The 21,750-nt window shown below is 38.6% G+C and overlaps 1 protein-coding gene across 1 annotated transcript in view; it reads right to left on the minus strand.

Annotated features, from left to right (window-relative positions):
* Positions 1-21,750, minus strand: part of LOC124170935 — a 64,255-nt gene that overhangs the window by 1,237 nt on the left and 41,268 nt on the right. The window contains exons 2-4 of the mRNA XM_046550046.1: positions 754-890; positions 355-634; positions 152-273 (exon numbers count right to left, since the gene is read on the minus strand). Of these exons, the coding sequence (XP_046406002.1) occupies positions 152-273; positions 355-634; positions 754-890 (539 nt within the window). The remainder of the gene's footprint in view (positions 1-151; positions 274-354; positions 635-753; positions 891-21,750) is intronic.

The raw sequence follows: 21,750 nt of genomic DNA on the forward strand, positions 1-21,750 counted from the left end.
GTTCATACATTTACTCATTAACTCGTACGTGTTAATGTATTCATTAATGTTATGTACTCATTCAATAGTTTATGTACTCATGATAACATTCGTATTCCCTTGTCTAAAAAGACAAAGATACCAATTCTCACTCCCATTCTCAGTGTCTTACCTTATCTTCAGTCACTCCCTGCGTTGAACTTTCAGTCACAACTTTCTGCACCGTTCCTGATGCAACCCCTTCTAAGTTGGGATCTGATCTCACAGGGGAGGCATTGTTTCTCCATTTTTCGTCTAAAAGAAAAATAAATAAATACAGGTGAACGAATTGAATTTATATTACCAAAAAATTGTATTCCGTAGCGTCGGACTCACCGGAAATGTTCCTTAATTTCTCCTCCACCAACTCCAACCTCATCGTCACCTCCGACAAAGCGGCTTGTGCCTTCAAGCACCCTTCCGCGGAAATCTGATGCCTCTTCTCTACCACCAATTCCCTCTCTAGCTTTAAAATCTTCTCTCTTAGCTCCTCCGTGGAACTACCACTATCAGGATGGGAAATATCACCATTGGTGCCCACTTTCAGCCTCCGATTGAAATTAAATGAGGCCCACTCCACATCAGCCTCTCTCCTCCTCCTTTCCTGACTATTTTTCTGCATCAAAGAGAAACGTGTTGTGCGTTACTGAGAAAATCCACCATTGACTACTACATTTTCACTCCAATTGATGCTAAGAATTAGCAGCTAACTCGGGACATTGATTCTACACTTACCGACTCCCTTTCTGCAGAGATGAAATCAACCCTGTCGGAGTCAGTGCTGCTGACTGGGCCATCCGTCAGATCGAATCTTGTCCTCGGCCTACAGGGCCTCTTCGATTCCAATGAAGCTATATGAGCCTCTTCACTTTCTATAAATATTCAAAATCATTACAAATTATACCGTACATAATCACATCGGTGCAAATAACACGCCACCTCTAATAAGCATTCTGTTAATAACACAGCTATCGTTTCAATAATATTCAACTTACCTGCCAAACGTTGTATAGAACCTAGATATTGGAGATTTTCCCCTTCACTCCACTTCAACGATTGGGTACCCCAAGTGTTCAATATCGCACTCTTCCACAGTCTTCTCAATCGGCACCACTCATTAATATTCCCTGACCTTATACGGGTGGCATTGGATGGATTACCGGAATTGTTTTTCCCCGTCCAGTCCATAACACTTTTATAAGTCTTTCTTCAACTTCTCGGATTACCTCCCTGTGTCTCAGCAAGATATTACCAACGTAAAAAATGTGATCAGTGTTGACATTTTATGGTACCATCATGTGGATAACGATAATACTGTAATACTTATACAGACTATCGCATTCATGCAATGAAAATCCTGTAATCCTACTCCTAAATACCTTTTTTTAATGTCTTTATCTTTTGTGTCATTTGTCAATAACACTGACCGGCAATTCATCGTGGTGTTCACCGGGGCCAGTGGCGCAGCGACAAGGAGGTCTTGGGGGATAAAACCCCCCCCCACAGCTCAGAGAAATCTTTAAGTTAAATCTATTTTACTTAATTGAATTAATATTGCTTATAGAATAGTGTGAGGATTAACAAATTATCCCTCAGAAGGCTGTAAAACTGAACATTTTGAACCATTTATCTTATTTTTTTCTGGAAGAGGGCACCCTCACCTACCGCTTACCCTGGTGGGTATACCACACCCCCAGGCACCCCAGTACTAGTTGCGCCTGAAACCCCCCCTAGCCTTAATTCCTAGCTGCCCCCCTGACCAGGGCTGCTGTCATGAATATGAGCATGAAGTGTGAAGTAATGTGGGGGTGGGCACCTGAAATGAATATGTCTGCGGAGCAGAAATACACCGGATACATCATTCACATTGTGACTATGTGAGTGAAGAAAATAGTTTTCATGTAAATTCAAGTAAAATTGTAAACTATATAGGAAGGTAATCCCTTCCATGGCTCTACAATGTCTCACCCTCCGTAAGCTGACAAAAATATCCTGCGAAAACAGATGAGACTAACATGGGGTTGTTAAGACATAATGACCCCCAAAATTCTATCAAAAAATTCAATTTTTATCAGTTGAATAGTTTTTGTAACCATTTAAAGAAGTAAAGGGAGTGTATATGCTAATGCGTGCCCTACTTTGAGGGAATTCCACACTCCCCGGACTTAGGTTATGACCCCCCCAACCCTAATTTGACACTAAATCCACCCCTGCCACTCAACTAAACCCCCACCCCTGTTAGTCCAGGGGCATAGCCAGGACGATATGTTGGGGGGGACACGGACCAAAGGGTCAGAGGGGTTGAACCACTGTCTGAGAGAAAATACAAATAATTTTATCCCAAGATATCACATTTTATTCTATTGTGGCACTTAAAATTAATCAATTGATGGGACACCGGAAAGCTTTTATGCTGGAACATATTTGTGGAGTAGAATAAATTTGATTCATAGGTTTATATTTTCTTGCTAAAATTAATCGATTTAGGGAGGAAGGGTACGTGCACCTTATGACCCCCTGGTTACTCCACAGCAAGTAACTTTGGATGCCTATTTCATGCGGCCTGCTATTTCTTACAGGCTTTCCACTCTGCACTCATCCTAAGTGGTATTTTTTGGTAGCATTTCACATTGTTGGGTGATTATCCTTTAACTTGTCAGATCTGCTAAATAGCTCAGGGGATGCGAGGAGGACAAGATGGTGAGAGAGTAGTAACAATATATGCACTATTTTGCCTGCAGAGGAAATCTCTCTTTACGTAAATTCACTATTTATGGCATTTTGCCTTGCTAGCTTTCACCGTTTCTCACATTAACACTGGGCCTGGGGTTGCAATATCGGCCTCTGGCCATGCTAATTGCGCATCTCTAGTGTGTGATGGAACGAAAAGACCAAAATTTTAATTATATTCATTTTGATGTACGTCCCCCGACAATTCAACCCATGGAAGTAAAAAGCAACTATCGGACTGATTATCTTCCCACAATTTTTGTTTATCCCTATGACGCAACACTGTATCTTCCTCAATTGTTAAAATATTACAAATCTAGAAGTGGAAGTAAACGATTTGGCCTAAATTAAAAGAGCTCGGATCGGACTCCCTACTTATTGATTACTCCTCGTACCATGTGTTCTGGGGGATTTCATCTCAAATCAGGCAGAGGGGTGTCAGATGACCATCACCGATTTCTATGAAAGTTATATATATGAAAGCAGTATCCTTATGATGAATAATGATCACTTATCTCAGCTCACAACTGAACTGTTACAAAGTTACCATTCTTTGAACATTGCCAAGTCAAACCTCATAGTAAAAATTTAAATATTCAAATAAATGCTGATTACTAAGGAACCATGACCAATAAAATACACATTCTCACATAACTTGAAAGTCATTTGAAGCAATAATAAGCAATTTGGACTTGTCAAAACAATAAAAATTAGTCATTATTTAAAATTTATCACAAAAAAAGACCACCTTTTATTTTATTTAAAATTTCTCAGAGGGTCTTTAAAATGTTCTGCGATCAATAAAAAAAAATAATAGTATGTTTATTCTTTTTATTTTAAGGCCTGTCAAAGTTAGGCATGTTTTCACCTCTTGTACTTCAAGATTGCATACATTCAATTCAATTTCATACATTCTACTTAGCATGCACAACGGATAAAAAGATCATATCTGAATGAATGGTTACAGCCATTGACTGGAAGCTAGTTCAATCCGTTTACTTCCGTGGCATCCAATGTGTGCAAACACCCACTGCTACTGACTGGAAATGGTGAATGAGTCACACTTTGTTGCAAAGAGAATTTTCCAATGGCAATTCACATAAGTGTTCTACTTTGGGCCATGTGGAATAATTCGATGGACCATGTGGATGCATAAACAAGACACTAATGTCATTCTCATTTTACACACTGCAGTGAGTTAGAAATCCACCAGGTTTTTCTGAAACACACAATGAAGACATTCATGGTGAGATCTTGAGTACCTACTACATGTATGTCTTTATATCTGAATTTTTAGTGTCGCAGCCTATTTGCATGTGTGGTTTGCAGAGCAAGCAACAGTTGTTCCATGTCTGTTAACGACTCAGACATGAAAATGTTGATGCCATTTACAGGTGCTCCTTTCACCCAATCATTTTTTTGTCTAAATTGTGCTTTCATTTTACTTGGATGATAACAAAGATTGTTGTTGTGTGTGTCCAAAACCAGGGGAATTTTGTTTAAAAACAGAGTGCCTATTGGTTCCAAGGTTCTTTAGGGGAACCCTGAGACAGGGTATCCCGGAGACATTTGGTGACCCAGAACTGTTTACTATTAGCCCGCCCTGCCTTAAGAATACTGACAATGAGAGCCTTTTTTTGGGCCCACCTATAATAATTGGAGGCCCCGGGTAAACTTCCCCCGTCATACCTTCACAGATCCCCAACAACATTCTCAGTATTATTAATAATATGGGGGAGGCATGGACAGAATTTAGGGGGGGAAGAAGCTTGCCCCCTCCAACTTAAATGGTAATTTTTCCAAAAAAAAGTACAGAACCTGTACATTCAAGTAAAATGAAAAAAAATAACATCCCCCCAAACATTAAACTCCAAACTCCGCCCATGGGATGGGAATGAATGTTGGGGATATAGTCCCAAGGAGAGCGAACGTCTCCGAGTGGCCCTACATGCGATTAATAGGAGTCCATGGCTATATAATTGGCAATCCCCAAACAAGACCATGAGAATCTTTCATGAATAAAGCCATATTTATTGCATGTCACCAGGCCTCATATCGTTTTTACATCCTCTATTTTGCTGCTCCACTGATATCATTTTTACATCAGACAAATATATGTATTCAATATCACTTTCAGATACTTGAAACGATATCACTTTTACATCAGGAAAAGATATCTAACATATGGCGTTTTTGCTTCGGCAAACTGATGTAAAAGTGATGTTGGTGGTATCAAAACGATATCAGAGTGATGTAAAACTGACTCTTGATGCTGCCTGGGAAGATAAGAAAATGGTTTTGTAACTAGTTTCAACCCTTTTATTATCTAAAAAACTTCATTTTTCAAAATGATCTTTTGCAAATTTAGGATTTTTCAAATAATTTTGTTTTCTTTCATGAAGCAAGAAATACATTCCAAGTAAATATGTTTTCATATTTTTGGGAGGGTGGTCCGGAGCCCCCTAGACCTCCCCCCCTTCCCTACGCCACTGCCATTAGATTACTTACCTGTAGTTTTTCTCTATTGTAGAGATTCAAAATTATGCTGCCCCTAGAATCGACACAGCAGTATAATAAGGTTAATCTTTTAGCAATCATTAATATTGAGAAGTGCTTGCACCTTAAAGATTTAAATTAATTTTTATTGGAATGTATTTCTTAGGACACTCGACATTTAGGATTCTAAAAATGCATAGGGAGAGGGTTACTGGTGTGTTTAAGCCATGGTATTACGCCCCTCCATTTCCGCTGCTGATCAGAGAGTTTTTCTCCATGTTACTCATCTAAAGTGAGGGACCTCTTTTTCAGGTTATTTGCAGTATTTTGTTGTCCGTGCTAGCTCCAGTCCATCAGGTGAATGATATAGAGTACATGTAATACATATTTTTAATTTAATTCAGAGTGTGTGACTATTTGCTTTGAGTTTGTGCATTGGAATGTCCATCAGCGAGCAAGCTTATAATTAATAGAGTGTCAAGTTTTCTTGTAATTGACTCATCATCATGCCCATAGCAAAGACCTTCATGACCAAAACTAAGTGCTATTTAAGTATATTACTTTTTATAGCGTATTTTTCAATTATTATTAATTCTTAGAGAAAATAGGTCATTAATAAATTTCACTTATATTATTGGCCAACTTTCATCATTTTAGTTTCTTGTACATTATGACAACGATGTTAAAATGGTATTTCAACCCAAGGTATGGATGCCACACTCTTCCTATTTATTAATCTTAAAAATGTGGCTGTAGCAATAATATTTCAAGGTACCAGGTAATGTCATTTCAAGGCTTATGTAATTGCACTTCTGAAACTTAAATTGTGAATACCTAATGGACTCTCCGATCCCCTTGGTGAATTTCATGCAAAGCACACGAAAATTGATTGCCAAAACACAGCTCCCCTCACCTCACAGAAAAATACTACTATGTATTGATGTTAACTACAATCTATGAAGATACATTACTATGTCAGCTTAATAATTTAAAGTTTTATATGTTTAATTAAGATATAATTTTAATCCCTTGAAAAAGTGACCAGCAGTTGGTCGCGAAACGTCGGGGCTATCTCCTTTACGACACGCGGCATACACCCGTATGTGACTTATTTTTAATCATCATGAGCCGCGAAAGCTTCAATCTAGGTATCTTTAATTCAGACATGCACAATTAATCATGGAATTCCTTAAATTTTCAATTTGAGAGCTTTCCATAAAAATATTTCCCTCAAATAAGGGGGCTAAATAAATGTTCAAGTATTGCTTAAGCCCTTAGAAATGCAATATGTACTAGCAGTGTGTGATTTTAACTATTGGGACAGCCTTTGTGTGTTTCAAGAGGGGAATGAATTGTATGGGGGTTTGACTTTGAGATTGAAAGATTATGTCATAAGAACTGCCATTTCAGGGGAAATCACGACACTTTAAACTCAAATTAACTTTGCATAGAACTAAAAAAATGAAATAACCAATTTAGATAATACAGTATGAAATATATTTTTTGTCAAGCTTCATTCTTCTATGAAAACATTTTTCCTTTATCTTTGTTTAGAGATGAAAAAAATAGATGTAAACTTATGTTCCCAAACAGAAAAATAAGCTTTGGCTCCTCAGGTGTGTAAGCTGCAGCCCAAAGTTGATATTCTAATGCATTTCAGACTAATGCAAGTTTATATTCAATTACCAGAATCATCCCAACTAGCACAGATTTTGCCTTATCCCTAAATACGAGGATATTATACATATATGCCGCGACGAAACCTATCTGAAAGCAGAGATAAAGTATGAATAATCCACGCCGTTTTTTGGGATAAATCGGAGATGCACTTCCGCATTTTTGGAGATATGCCTATCCTTACGCCGTATAATTGCCGCTAGGTGGCAGCTGTTTCGCGTACGATCGCTGCGCTGCCACGCGAGATTCATGAGAACTACGTGAAAATAATGTAATAACCGTAATAACATAAATTGGCTTTCGATGAGGAAAGATACAATGCATTATTTTTCATCATTGTATTTTATTATATTACGGTATCCCATATAGCATCAAATATACCAGAGACATCTCACGAGGCATATATGACCACTCTGTCTATGAGGTCTGTATGCCTATGAGATCATATCTCGTGAGATTCCTCTGAGATATTTGATGCTACATGGGATACTGCAATACAATACTGTATAATAACATACATGATGAAATATAATGCACTGAATCATTCACCATCGAAAGCCAATACCGCACTAGTCTCCACAATGAGGTTTTTTTCACTATGTTACACATTCACGCAAGTTTAGGAACATCCCAAAAAATCCGTTAGAAGAAGGTGGAAAATAAACAAAATTATTGCTCTAAAAACGATATATTTAATGAATGATTCATCTTGAAACGATATACAATACACTAGAACGCGGAGCAGTCTTTATACCTTCATCGGTAAACCATAAATCTTACTGTTCAATTCCGTACATCACATTATAGAGGAGACTGGTGAATTACCTTACGTATGGTTTCTAAAAGCACAAATTCGAAATCCATTACCGTTATACCCAAGAATTTGGCAATTACGATCACTAATACCTCGCATTTGTTAACAAATCACAGCACTGTCGATGATTCCTTCATTAATATCCACGGCAATCCGGGATGTTTTGATGTGTCGCCACAACTGTACGTACCGGCGTAGCCCACATCGAACTCAGGCACACAAAAACGATGCTTAGGTCGCATTATCACTTTAACTATTATTGTATACACAAAATAATCAACGATTTTTACTCACAAACACCACTATACACAACACCAAAAATGTAAACACGACGCCACTATAATGGCTTTAACGGTAATGGAGGACTTCAGCGCTACTCTGCGGCCAATTTTGGCAATATGGTACCATGACATCCCCTCCCCAAACGCTTGAAATCGTGGAAAAAAGGGATATTACATATGGAGGATAAGCTTATCCCCACAATATCTGATTTCTCCAAGGATAAGTTCAAATCTGTGCTGGCTGGGATGGAATATTTTTCAAAGCAAGCTATTATTACAGATTCCCTATTATTGTATTATATTGTTGTATTTTGACATTTGGAATGTTACGCAGACGGGGTGCCGACTTACAAAAAATATTGGGGGGGCCCAAACCGGGTACTTTGCCCCAGTAAATTTTATAAGCAGTGAATTTTGAGTTTTTTATTATTTTAGAAGAGTCACATGATCAACATTAGGACCCTAATCACTCGAATCTCGATACCTGGACACTCCGGGGAAAATCGACATGCCTGACATATTTTTTCCTCACATCTGTAACGAATTTTTGGGGGGGCCCGGGCCCCCTCAGGCCCCATGGAGTCGGTCCCACTGTATACAGAGGTAAGGCAGAAAGCTGTATACTATGGCTCATTAGAAAATATTTTGGGCAGATGCTTTGAAAGTAATTAAAATTGCAGGATACATACGTCCAGCAAGATTCTGGTCAACTAATTTTAATTTAGTGTTCATAATTTCTTTTATGCCTGCGCATAGTAAATTAATTGAATTAATGTTAATTATTAACTTCAAAAAACAATGACCAATGTCTTACAATTTCTATTAAAACTATTGGTGGTATGGTATTTGGAGGAGGCGACCGACAGCTGCAGCTCGATTCTGTAAATGTGATATGGCCGTCACAAGCGGATTTCGTCAATGTATTCACGGCTTTGACGCTGGAGCGATTCTGAAACTTTTTAGTGACGTCACTCTCACAGCCGCGTCCGTGAAAGTATTCACGCCCAAGAGGGCCCGTGGTAGCTTCGTCGCGGCAATGCGCTCTAATTTTTCATTATGAATTTACGCTGTGATTGATAATTAAAAGCACATTATTCATTAATTACGATGGTGGCTATTTCATATTGTCACTTCGCATAAGTAATATGTATTAAAAACAAATAAAGGAAATGCATAAAGTTAAATTTACATTCGCGTCCTATTTATATTGATTGGCGTTCATTGCGATTGAAGTTGGTGGGAAGTTAAACCTTGCGCTGAGGGTTTGACAATTATCTTATATTTGTGCATCTTCTAGAATGTACAATTAAAATACTGACAACTTAATTTTCATAATAATTTGGAGTAGAACCAACGGTAAAAGTATTGTGCGGTATTGAATGTTAACAGATTTATTTAATATTTATTTCGTAAGTTCAAGCCTTCGATTTGTTTTTATTAATGAGAATGGAGGCTCTTTACATACCTCCGCTACTTTTGCATGAGCATCAATGTCGACGGAGGCAATAGATGCACATACTTCGACGGCAGATACGCGATATCAACATTCCCTTCGAGACGCGAGATTGGCGATGGATCACTGAGTTCACACCACGATTAATTCGTATACGTTTAGATGGCTTGCCGGGGCATACTTTAGTACGTTAAGATAAACATTGATCATCTATTCCATGCATTATTGCTGCCGTTCAGTAACACGACCAACATGTTTCGTTTTTCTGTTGACATTATAGAAATACTAAGACATGTAAACATCTCGTCCTCTAGCAGAAACTGTTGATAATCTACTCGTATTCGCGCCAGAAACATTTTCATCAGTATAAATCGTGAATAGTGGCATGTGCTTGCATAATCAGACATATATGTATACGCACCACAGCGCATTTAAAATTATGTACTGAAATGATGAGAACAGCTCAAACACATACGAGAGTGAACCATTATTAAATAATAAAATAACACTTGTTCTCATTCCGCGTAAGCATTAGCTCCATATCATGAGGAAATTAGAGCTAATTGTGCAATTACTAGCCCGCTACGTGATAACTGACTTTGATACGCAGCACTTGACAACATATAAAAGAGGTAATATACAGTTTATAGCTATTAACTAATTAAGCAACCGTAACTTATCATTAATAGGCACTTTTAAAAGAAAAGACCTCACTCAAAATTGAGTAAAGAAGTATTATTTACTTTGGGAGTGAATATTCCACGGCATTGTATATGTTTCTCTATGGTAACTGAAGTTGCAGTTGGCCGCTGAAGTAAGTTTGTGTCGGAGATTCTGATTCGTTCCTTGCATCCACACAGCTACCAACATAAGAAACTGAAGTGATCGTTCGCAATCCGTCAAACATCTCACGACACAGGCTTACAGGATCGCTTGAACGTCTTTCACGGTGAGAGGCGTGAGAACTCCACTGTGGTTCGAAGCACGCGAAGCACAGATATCACATTTACAGAATCGAGCTGCTGAGGTCATTTGCACCATGAGGGAAGGAAGGGTGGAGAGAAACCCGGCGTCGGCGTTAGCCTGCTCTTAATGAAAGGCGCCAAAGAAGGAACCACGGCTTAACGTCCCATCCGACGGACGGAGTGTTGCACTTGAAACGTCCTCCACACAACATTCAAGCAGGAATCGGGCAGTCTATGAAAATTCTCTGCCACTGCCGGGATTTGAACCCGGGCCCACCGGGTGGGAAGCCAACACTCTAGCAACCACTTAAAACTATTGAAATTGCTGTTTTCTTTTCTATTGGAAATAATGTCATTAGTTCATTATTTGTCAATTTTTTGCAGCTAAGGATGTAGATACCTTGTACACAGTCTTTTTCCTGTTTTATGAAATAGGTTTTGCAAGTTAAATTTTTACAGAGGTAAGTAGAGATGATTATGATGAATAACAGAGTAAGTGATTGATATTTGGTATATGCTCTTCTCAGGAAAACCTAAAACACCATATCTTAGAGAAAGTTAACTTATGAATGGCACAATGTAAATGCCTTACTATATTTATTCACCATTAAAGTGATAATACCGATGTGTGCCGATTACTTACCCATACTATTACCCCCCCCACTCCATAAAAGGATAACATGGCAATCACCACAAATGAATTTCAGAGTGGATTTCAGAATGTGATGGTCTGAATACAATCACACAATTATTGGAATTGTTGAGTTAGACTTATTGTAATTGGTTCCCAGACCATAAGTAATTGGAATACAGGCACAGTTAGCGGAAGTATCAAAATAACATTTCCACAAATTGAACACGTGACCGATACACTGGAGACTATACTTACCAAAGTCATTCCCTACTGTAACTATGGTTATAGTAACAGTGATTTTCCCTGATGCGAACAGAATAACTATTCTTATTACTACCACATGGGATGTGTCTTCAGCCATTAAAAATGCAGGTGAGCCAGAGTAGAATGTTCTTTGACTACTGCACTTGCCAAACACAGCTGACGACCCTTCATTTGCTCTCAGGGATAGCCATCTCCCTCAATAAAAATGACATACTCCTCTTAGGAAGCCATGACCACCCAACTTGCACCGGACTATTGCATCTATTTGAAAAATGATTCTTGATACTTTATTTCCCTAAAAAATTATGCATACCTCAAAAATAAATTTAAAAAATAAAATAAAAAATAAAGAAAAGTGGTAAATCAAAATATCAATTTTTCACTACCTATACATATATTTTACATGAACTGTCGTCAAATAGAAGGCTTGAGAAGGTAAAGCTGATGAGAAATATCTACACTATGGGTCCCCTGGAGGGTGGGTGGTACCGTGGCTGTTATAGATTGGTAACTGTAAGGTTGGTACCCCTGACCGGAAGGCGGTCAGAGTGTGGTGTGAAAAACCAGTGTAATGATCTTGTGAGTTCCTTAGTTAATAAATGGAGTTTAATACAGTAGTAAATTATTTATTACTTGTGTGTATACTTACAAAGTATTAAGTATTACAAGAAGATAAAACAGTGGCACCCCCTTCCAAATACCCTGAGCAAGTTACGCCCACATGTGTTGGCGGCCCTGTACCACACTTGCTATGCTGTTATGGTATCACTCTAATGGATTCAACGGGATGATTGCGAGGGCCAAGTGGGCACCACAGTCTGACGTTATCTCCCAAGTTATATAGGAACTGGCTGTGGGTAAGTTAAGTGTATTGCTTAAGTACATTATTTAAAAAAATTAATGACTATGTAAATGAAAGACTAATGTCGACGAAGAATAGATTTTAAGTCTCACCAATCCCCTTCGTGAAAGACAACCCAAAAATTTTTATTTAACATCTCACGAATCCCCTCTAAATTAACTCTTTTCAGTGAAAAGGAAAATCACGAAAGTTACCGCCTGTTCCACACGAGATGACAACGTCAATGTACTTCCAAATCCTATTCTTGCGCGGGGAGAAATTCTCATTAGGGTAGAGAATTGCGCACATTAGTAAATCAGAACGAACCAAAGGACACCCATGCATAATACCTACCCGAAGGAGCAGCTGAGAAGCAGCATGTGATCGTGAGGTCACCAACTTACCTGCGAAAGGTTCTTGGTGTCGCCACGTATTCCTCGAGAAGAATGAGATGAATTGAAAATCTGGAAACAACAGATCTGTCACATTTTCGTCCTGAATGTCAATTGTAATTGAAGAAAAATTTTAACGAGCCCATGGCATTCCTCGAAGATATTAAGAATATTAACTATTTTTAACGAGAACAAAATGACGTACGTATAGCATATCGGAGCCCAGTTGCGAATCCAGAGATGGCAGAGGGGGCCACAGCCCACCTCCCTTGAGTATACAGTGAGTCCTCGTTCTACGTCACCCCGTTTAACGTCATTTCGCGATAAAGTCACGAAAATTTTGAGACCGTCATTCGTTTATCGCACCTTCGCTTCGCGATAACGTCAAGGCTTTTAAATTTCGCGCGAGAAAGAAACGCGAAGCGGCGGGCGTTGAAGGTTGTTCGTTTTGTGGGCGGTAATACAGTCAGTCTAAACGAAGTGTAAAACGGTGCGTTTACTGTTAATTGCGATTACGGTTTTAGCAAATTTTCTGCAAAATGAATTCTTAGGTAGGTGCACAAGGTTTTACTTGACATAATGGTTTTCAGGAACCTAAAAAGTTATTTCAAGGAATTTTTCCGTGTAGAACTATGAGTTTTAGTCGTCAATTTTTTCGCCGTGTTCACAATAATTTTGGTTCCTGTAACTGCGACGATGTTTCAGCAATGATGATGCCCAGGCGACGCTCGCTCGGGCGACCACCATAGCAAAGCCGAAGAGCAAATGCGGGAAGATACAAAAAATGGAGAAGTATTTACGTCAGTGCTGCTATTGTCGTCGGTGAAGACAGGAACTCGTATTTATGCCATAGTTTGGCATTCCCATCGTAAAAAATGCCCCAGATATGATACGCTAAAATTTTTTCGCGTAGGAATTGTGAGGTCTAGGAGCCGATATTCACTTTTTACATTGTTTCTTATGGGATATTATGTTTCTATTAACGTCATTTCGTTTATCGTCACATTTTTCAGGAACGGTAAGTGACGTTAAACGAGGACTCACTGTACAATAATAATAATAATATAATTTTATTTCTGTTGGTTACATTATGCAACATAGAAATCGTCAGGTATACATACATGCATAAATATATACAAGGCATAAAATAGAGGGCATAAAATAGAGGGTCACATCCCTGTCGATTTCTGAAACAACAATGCCTGTTCGCTGTCCGTTTGAAGTCTGTTGATAGCCTGTTGGAGATTAGTGAACAGAGTATAAACAGCCAACGAACAATCTCGGGTCACTCACAAGTAGGAACAACTTACGAACAGCCTACCAACAGTTTGTACTCTGTTTGCAGCTTGTTCCTTAACAGGCAGGCAACAAGCATTTCGGGAACAATAGTGAACAAGCTTTTAACAGGCAGGGGCCGGTTGGTAGTATGTTTCACCGAACAGGGAATGAACAGACAACAGTGAACAAACACTAAACACCCTATCGATTTACGTAAAAATGATGCCTGTTCGCTGTCAGTTTGGAACCTTTTGGAGATTTTGAGAACAAATTATGAACAGCGTACGAACAATTGTTTTAAGTTTCGGAATTTGGACAACAATTTGGATTAATCCAAATTTAATTGAGTACAAGGAAGTTTGTTTGAATCCAAAGAAAATATCATCTACTTAAACAGTAATTATATACGGTTGAATTCATTATCACGATTACCATCAACCACGGATGACGGTTATTGAAGTGAGCACGCAAATTATATTAGCTATCTGCTCGGCTTACGCACGTTAAATACTTTACTTCGCCAATTACAGGCAGGGGCCGTATGTTTCAGCCAAAGAGTATGTACTCTGTGGTTTCAGCGGACTGGGAACGAACAGACAACAGTGAACGGACAGTCAACAGGCAAGGGCCGGTTCATAGTCCGTTTCACGGTACAGGGTACGAACAGAAAATAGTGAACAGCTACTGAACAGGTTCTGAACAAGGACGGAAAGATAGCGTGGTGCTGCTACCTACCTATAGAAGATAGCAAACGCAAACAATGACGCTAATAACCGATACCGTTATCCGGACAGTTTACGAGCACATGGTCGACTGTGTTGTGCTGAAGTTGTTGGTTGCGGAGAAAACAGTTATTTATTTGATTATTATTTAACCTGTGCTAAATGCCCGCAGTGACGAATTAAGTAATTCGTGAATCCATTCAGTGATAGTGAAAGTCGTGAAGTGATATTTGTTCTTGAGTGTGTTTATTTAATACTATATTGTCTCTTAAGTTTTTGAGCAAGTACTGAGATTTGTATTGTATTTGTATTATACGTATGTGCGTTACGTCGCCAATAAGAACCAACAAACATTGTCAGAGGACTGTCTTTCTTGTAGGTTTGTTTGTGAGAAGTGAAATCATCGTGTTCATAAATATTCTTTAAAGGCGTGTTTCTCTTTTAAAATCATACGTATGATATTGACATAGTGCAGAATCCGAGTTGTATTAATTTAAGGAAGTACATATTTCTTTGATGAAGGCATGTGAAATATTTGTTGATGTAGTGGTTGTTCTGTTAATGATGACAAAGCTTGCTTTTCTGCAACTATTCAAGATTTTTATAACTAATGGAATATGTGGAAAAGCACAATAAAATTTTTTCTTACAATCATTCAAATGAATTTCAACTTTTAATTCTATTTTAACATAAATTATCTCTTGTCTATTATGTCCAACTTAGCAACAGCGAACAGTTAAGGAACAAAGTATGCGCATAGGGAGAGAACAGACAAATAACCATCTTCCCACATTGTCACAGACAAGGAACAGACAAGGCGTTCCAATTTACATTCTACGAACAGTCGCCTGCCTGTTCTCTCTTGGTCAAGGAACAGGGAACAAACAACCTAAGAAAACAGGCAATGAACTGACAGCGCACAGTCCCCTGCCTGTTCATTGTCTGTGGTCCAACAGGTAAGGAACAGAGAATGCCGCTTTCTTAACAGGGAGGGAACAGACAAGTAACCCTTTTCTCACAGACAAGGAACAGACAAGGCGTTCCAATTTACATTCTACGAACAGTCGCCTGCCTGTTCTCTCTTGGTCAGGGAACAGGGAACGAACAGCCAACTGACCGACAATGAACAGACTTTATTGTTACAGAAATCGACAGGGATTTTACAACAATCACAGTCAATATCAAAATATTCTGCTAAGGCGTAGTATGCTTTCTTAATTAGGAGCTCCTTTAGACATTTTTTAAAGTTGGATATGGATGTAATGGATTTTATGTTCGGTGGTAAGCTATTGTAGATGACTGAAGCTGAGTGAAGTGGACCGTGCTGAGATGAGGACAGAGAATAATGGGGCAGGTGAATGTTATTATGATTACGAGTGTGGTAGGAGTGTAATTTGTGGTGAGCTGGGAAATCTTCTGGGTTTTGCTTTACAAATAGGGCACAGTTTAGAATGTAGAGGGATGGAACAGTAAGAATTGACAGTTTTTTGAATAGGGGTCTGCCAGGGGTACGTGAGGGAAGGCGAAGCATAGCTTTTAGGGCTTGCTTTTGGAGAGAGAAGATCTTTCTGGATAGAGAGTCATTTCCCCAGAATAATATCCCATAAGTGATGTGGGATTGGATTTTACCATGAAAAAGTAATTTCAAGGTGCCTGAGGTGACGATTGGAGCTAATCTTCTAATGAGGAAGATGCCAACTGTTATTTTTTTGTAACATTATTTACATGGTGAGACCAATCCAGGTTTTCATTGATTGTTAACCCAAGAAACTTAATGGCTTGGGAACGAAGGATGGAGTTATCACTTACTCGGAGTAGGAGGCTGGAAGAGGGAGGACTTCTTTTGTGATGGAACTGAAGATGAAAGGATTTCAGGGAATTTATGGTGAGACCATTGGATCTGCACCACTCGTTCATATCAGAGACAGCGGTTCTGCAGAGGTATCCAAGTTCATTGGAGTTTTTTGATTGTAGCAGACATGACGTATCATCAGCATATTGGAGGAGTTTCCCAAGAGTAATTGAATTGGGAAGGTCATTTACAAATATTAGGAAGAACAGGGGTCCAAGTATTGAGCCTTGAGGCACACCTTGATGAACTTCTAGTGGCTCTGACAGGGTAATTTTGGGACCTTTCGCAGTTTGATAGTTATATTTGACTTGCTGCTGCCGGTTAGTAAGGAAGGATTTTATCCAGAGTAAGGCATTAACATTGATACCCAGCCTCGAGAGTTTAAAGTACAAAATTTCATGATCAATACTGTCAAAGGCTTTGCTAAGATCATAAAATATGCCAACAGTGGAATTTCTATTATCTAGAGCCTTGTGGATATAGTTTAGTAGTTGGAATATGGCAGTGATTGTTGATTTTTTGTTTCGGAAGCCATGTTGACTTTCATGAAGCAATTTTTGTTGTTCCAGAAAACCTACAAGACGATTATAGAAGATTTTTTCAAAAATTTTTGAGAAGCATGAGAGAATGGATATAGGCCGATAGTTGTATGGATCTGACCGGGAGCACTTTTATAATAAATAACAGTATTCGGTTCGGACCCCTTACCCCCTCTCTTTGTACCTATCCTGGATTTGATAGCTTAGGGGAGGGATGGAGGAAAGGAAAGGGGTCAGAGAAAGGGTATTTGCGAGGGTGTGGTTTAATAATAATTTTTTCTCGGTTTTGTCCCCTTACAAAATGCTTGAAATTATTACTCTCCACTGACGACTAGCAACTATGAATCCAATCATTTTAATATTAAAATATGGGCTTATAAGGCTCATGAAAATTAGCAGATATTAAAACTCAATCAATGACAATGCAATTCAAAGCACGTACAAGACGTAACAACAAATTACATTAAAGTCCCATATACCCCACCTTTCCTTCGAATGTTCAATGGTTCGCGAATTTAAATAGAACTCATGCGTGTGACTAATATCCGGGGAGGAGCAAATCAAGTCATTAAATAACCATTTGTGTTGTAATTCACTAATTGATAAGCTAGGCAATGACGTGATTTTGTCGTGCCATTTTTTAAAGCAGTTTCCCATAATGAAGGAAATTAACATGCATGCGAAATTCCCATCTAGTCCTAACAGCTACATACAACGAAGCTGAACAGGATTCAATATCATAGGCGGATCTAGGGGGAACACTAGGGGTGGGGGAGTACGTGGACACGCGCCCCCCAGGCCCTTTTACATGCAAGGTTTTCACTTCAGTCCCAATATCATTGCATTCGTTTTGTGTTACGAAGTATCCTTGCGCCCCCCACCCCAGAACAAATACTGGATACGGCCTTGCTTGTTCCCTCCCCGCCAGAACGAAATCCTGGATCCGCCCGTATTCAACATAAACCTAGATGAAAATGTTACAAGTTGAAAGAGATTTAAAAATTAACATTTACTTAAAAAATAAAAGCCCGCCATCATTACCCGTAGATATAAGTATGAAATATTAACGTAACATCCATGAAATTAACGAAATGAAATTTATCGAGGATAACATAAACATGCTTTCAAGTGAGACTGAAATGTATGCTTTGAAAAAATCTAAATGTTATGCAAGAAATGTAGTAGGCGAGTAGTCGAACGGTATAATTATGATTAGGAAGTATCAACAAAGAGCAAATGAAGGCATCAAAAACATATAGTTTATTTCATGAAAACAATGTTACGTCATTAACTAATGTTAAATGAACATTAGATAAAGGAGGCCAGACACAGACAGTATTTAAAGGTGGAGATGTTCTCCGTTACCAAGAGATGTTTCGTCCTCCAAAACACCCATAATTCTGCGAGTTTATTTGAAGAACAAAATCGTATACGTCTACATAAACTGTAGTTTTCCACCAAAAGTATGAGCCCGTGGCTACCAAGGAAAAAAATTCATGACGATGATCACCCAAATTCTCTGCCCCAACGGTAAGTAGTAACCAAGGGGACTTCATTATTGTAATATTCGTGGTTGTAACGGTTAAATGGTAAGTTACCAAATGGGGGAAGAAGGTAGGAAAATGGGATAGGTTGCATGGGTTTCCTGTTGCCACCCAAAGAGATACAGTCGCATTCAAAAGTATTGCAACAAATGGAGCGGCGCCACTTTCGCCGCAGTTTTGAAATCGAGTTTCGGTATTTCCTATTGCACCAGTGGGAGGGAAATTTGAACAACATTCCCACTTCCCGCAATATTTTTATAGCAACATCATTGAAGGGAAATGTATGCGGGATGTGTGCAGTGTTTAATACCACATAAATTGTGCAGCTCGTGCTAGATAATAAATCTACGTCCAGAACGTCACTTTACTTCCTCTCGTAAGTTGGCCGATTCGTCGAAGTATATTGTCTTACAAAACGCTGAAGCTTTTCGATCAGCGATAGCGAACAAAACATACACATGAAATATCACAGCAAATAATGTCACTGAGTGTTAAAATTCAGTTTGATTTAGTGACACTAGAAGACTGGTTCATTCGCTTTCCTGACAAAGCTTGTAATGAATCCCCTCCGGAGTCAACGAGTGAGATGGACTAGTGATTAAGGAGAAGACTTACTACGGTAGTATTCCGAAGTCGGTGTTACGAACCTCTCCGCAATAATTTTTTTTCAGTTACATGGTATGGCAGTAACAATTTTTAAAATCCACTTTAACGCATATTAACTCAATTAAACACTGCTGTCGTTATACAATTTTTAATGACGAATATTCTCTTTTTTGCTCTCCGCAGATATCATTTCCTATCTTTGGATTCATATTTGGACTCACCGTTTACCTCTTCCCTAAACGTGGCTCCGTAGCCGGGTGGGTCTATACTGTGCGCTGTAACTTCATGGGAATCTTGCGAGGGATCAAGTCCGAAGTGATCAATTTTTTAAATTTTTTAAACATAATATATGCAAGAGAATGCAATTGATTTTATCAACATAATAATGGTGGTGACTAAGAAAAATTCAATACTGAATTGTTTTGAGGAGTAAAGTTTTCTAAACTCCGAGGTAATCCACACATGCGTAAATCCTCACATCACATGAAGTAAATTTAGGAGCAGTAACACAGGGAAAAAACAAATATCCAAGACGCTTACTCCAGCGAAAGCTATTATATCTAAATTAATTAGCACATCATGGAGATACACTCATCTACCCATATGCCCAGCGAGGAAAAGAACCGACCGAAAGGTAATCTAAAAAATATGACGAAATAATATTATTTTCCAATTAGAAAATCAAATATCTGCATTTACTTTTTCAATCTTCCATCTATAAGTTTTGATTCTTACACTCTAAAACCTAAATCAAGGAATATATGAATCACCGACATCTTAGTAAACGCACTAGCAAATCACTGACTTGCACAAATAGTTGACAAGCTCGCAAGAGGGAATAAAAATTCCACCATTAATCAGTAAGCCATCCTAAGTTGATAAAACAAATTGATGTCATAGACGGTATATGTGATCACAAAGTAATTTTTGCGGCCTTAAAAATTGGAATAGAGCCATCTGTAAAACCAAAACGGAATATTTCATTTCGGGTAATTTTTGGGGTAAACATAAAGATAACAGATGAAGTGAAGTATCTAGGAGTTACGATGGCTTCGAACCTATTGCTGGGAACACACAAGAGCCCTGAAAAAGTTAGTATTCGTCAAGCGTATTGTGTATTTCGCAATTGTCCGACCATATCTTAGATATGCAACGAGGATATCGGATGCGGTGTAGAAAGACTTACTTGCTGAACTCAATAAAACACAAAGGAAAGCTGTGAAATTAGTCAAAAACTGCCACGGGTGTGCAGGAAGCTTAACATAAATGTTTAGCGCATTACGTTAGGAGCCGCTAGAAACCGAAGACTACGAGCCAAGCTTATATTGCTTGAGCAATTGAGAATGGATATCTTTAACAGTGACACGGAGAACATGATATTAGAACGCCACTACATTTCCGGGTGCGACAGAAACGACAAATTAAGAGAGATACTTTGCCGAACGGATAGGTGTGGAAACTCGTTTTTCAAGGACTCAAAAACAATATAAATATTGCTGTTTTATTTATTGAGGCCATCTTTCTTGTTTTAAAGCATCTCTTTTAAAGGCTTAAGGGGAGCCCCCCCCCCCCCCATGGCTACCAAACTGACAGGAGAGTTACAACATGCCAATTCCAAGACCGATTGGTGAAGACAATTAAATAAACATAACAAATTTATCATTACTTCCCTTTACCTTGAGGAAGGTCCAAAAAGATAATTTCAATCAACAATTTGGAATAAAAATAACGAGAGAGTTAATTTAATTTTATTTAAGAATTTTTGTAAAGTTTATTAAAGAATATTCATTAATTAAATTTAAGAAATTAATTAAACTTTCCATATTGGTTTTTCACCATGATAAAAATAAACTTCCTCATTGTGAGTAAAAAGAAAGGTAAATGAAGGGTAGTAGCCATCATGGTGGGTAGTTACCCTTGTTCAATCCACGCTCTACACTCCGTGGAGGGTAAGGGAAGGGAAGGACAAACCTTCTTCTACCCTTCCTTGGAACTCCTTTGCTTTCCATCCATCTACCCTGCATTAAGGGAAGGGTAGGCCTATACTTCTTGTATCCTTCCTGGGAACTACTTCGCTTACCATTCATCTATCCTTCATCCAACATCTGCAGAGTGTAAGGGAAGGGTATACACTTCCTTGGGACTCCTTCCCCTGCCATCCGACTGCCCTTCCTCTACACTCAATTAACGGTAAGGCAAGTGTAGGACTATCCTTCGTCCATCCTTCCTTCGAACCTCTTCTCTGTAAAATAACATAAGCAGCCTTTGATAGCAAAGCTAGACGGGATGCACAACAAATATTTAAAAGTCCTCTAAGGAAAATTAGTTGCTATAATTGTGTGAAAAGGACCTAATATTTCTACGTGGCTGTCAAGGAGACATCGCGAGAGTGATGTTCGGGATTTGAATCCCGATGTTATTTTCTGAAACAAATAAATATATAGGCAAGGCTACCTTGGCAGCCGTAGGTGTTAAGGTCTCACGGGGTGTGGGTCCCGGATTCAAGTCCACACGAAGGGTAATTTTTTTCTGTCTTCTAATTTTAGAAATCAGTGTTACAACTCATCCCCATTCGTTTAATTTAGTTGCGATTGTAAAAGATTAGCTGCGATAATTATGTTGCGACTTTTTTTTATTTTCATAT

This window comes from Ischnura elegans, chromosome 1 (genome assembly GCF_921293095.1).
Source record: "Ischnura elegans chromosome 1, ioIscEleg1.1, whole genome shotgun sequence".
In the NCBI taxonomy this organism is placed as follows: domain Eukaryota; kingdom Metazoa; phylum Arthropoda; class Insecta; order Odonata; family Coenagrionidae; genus Ischnura; species Ischnura elegans.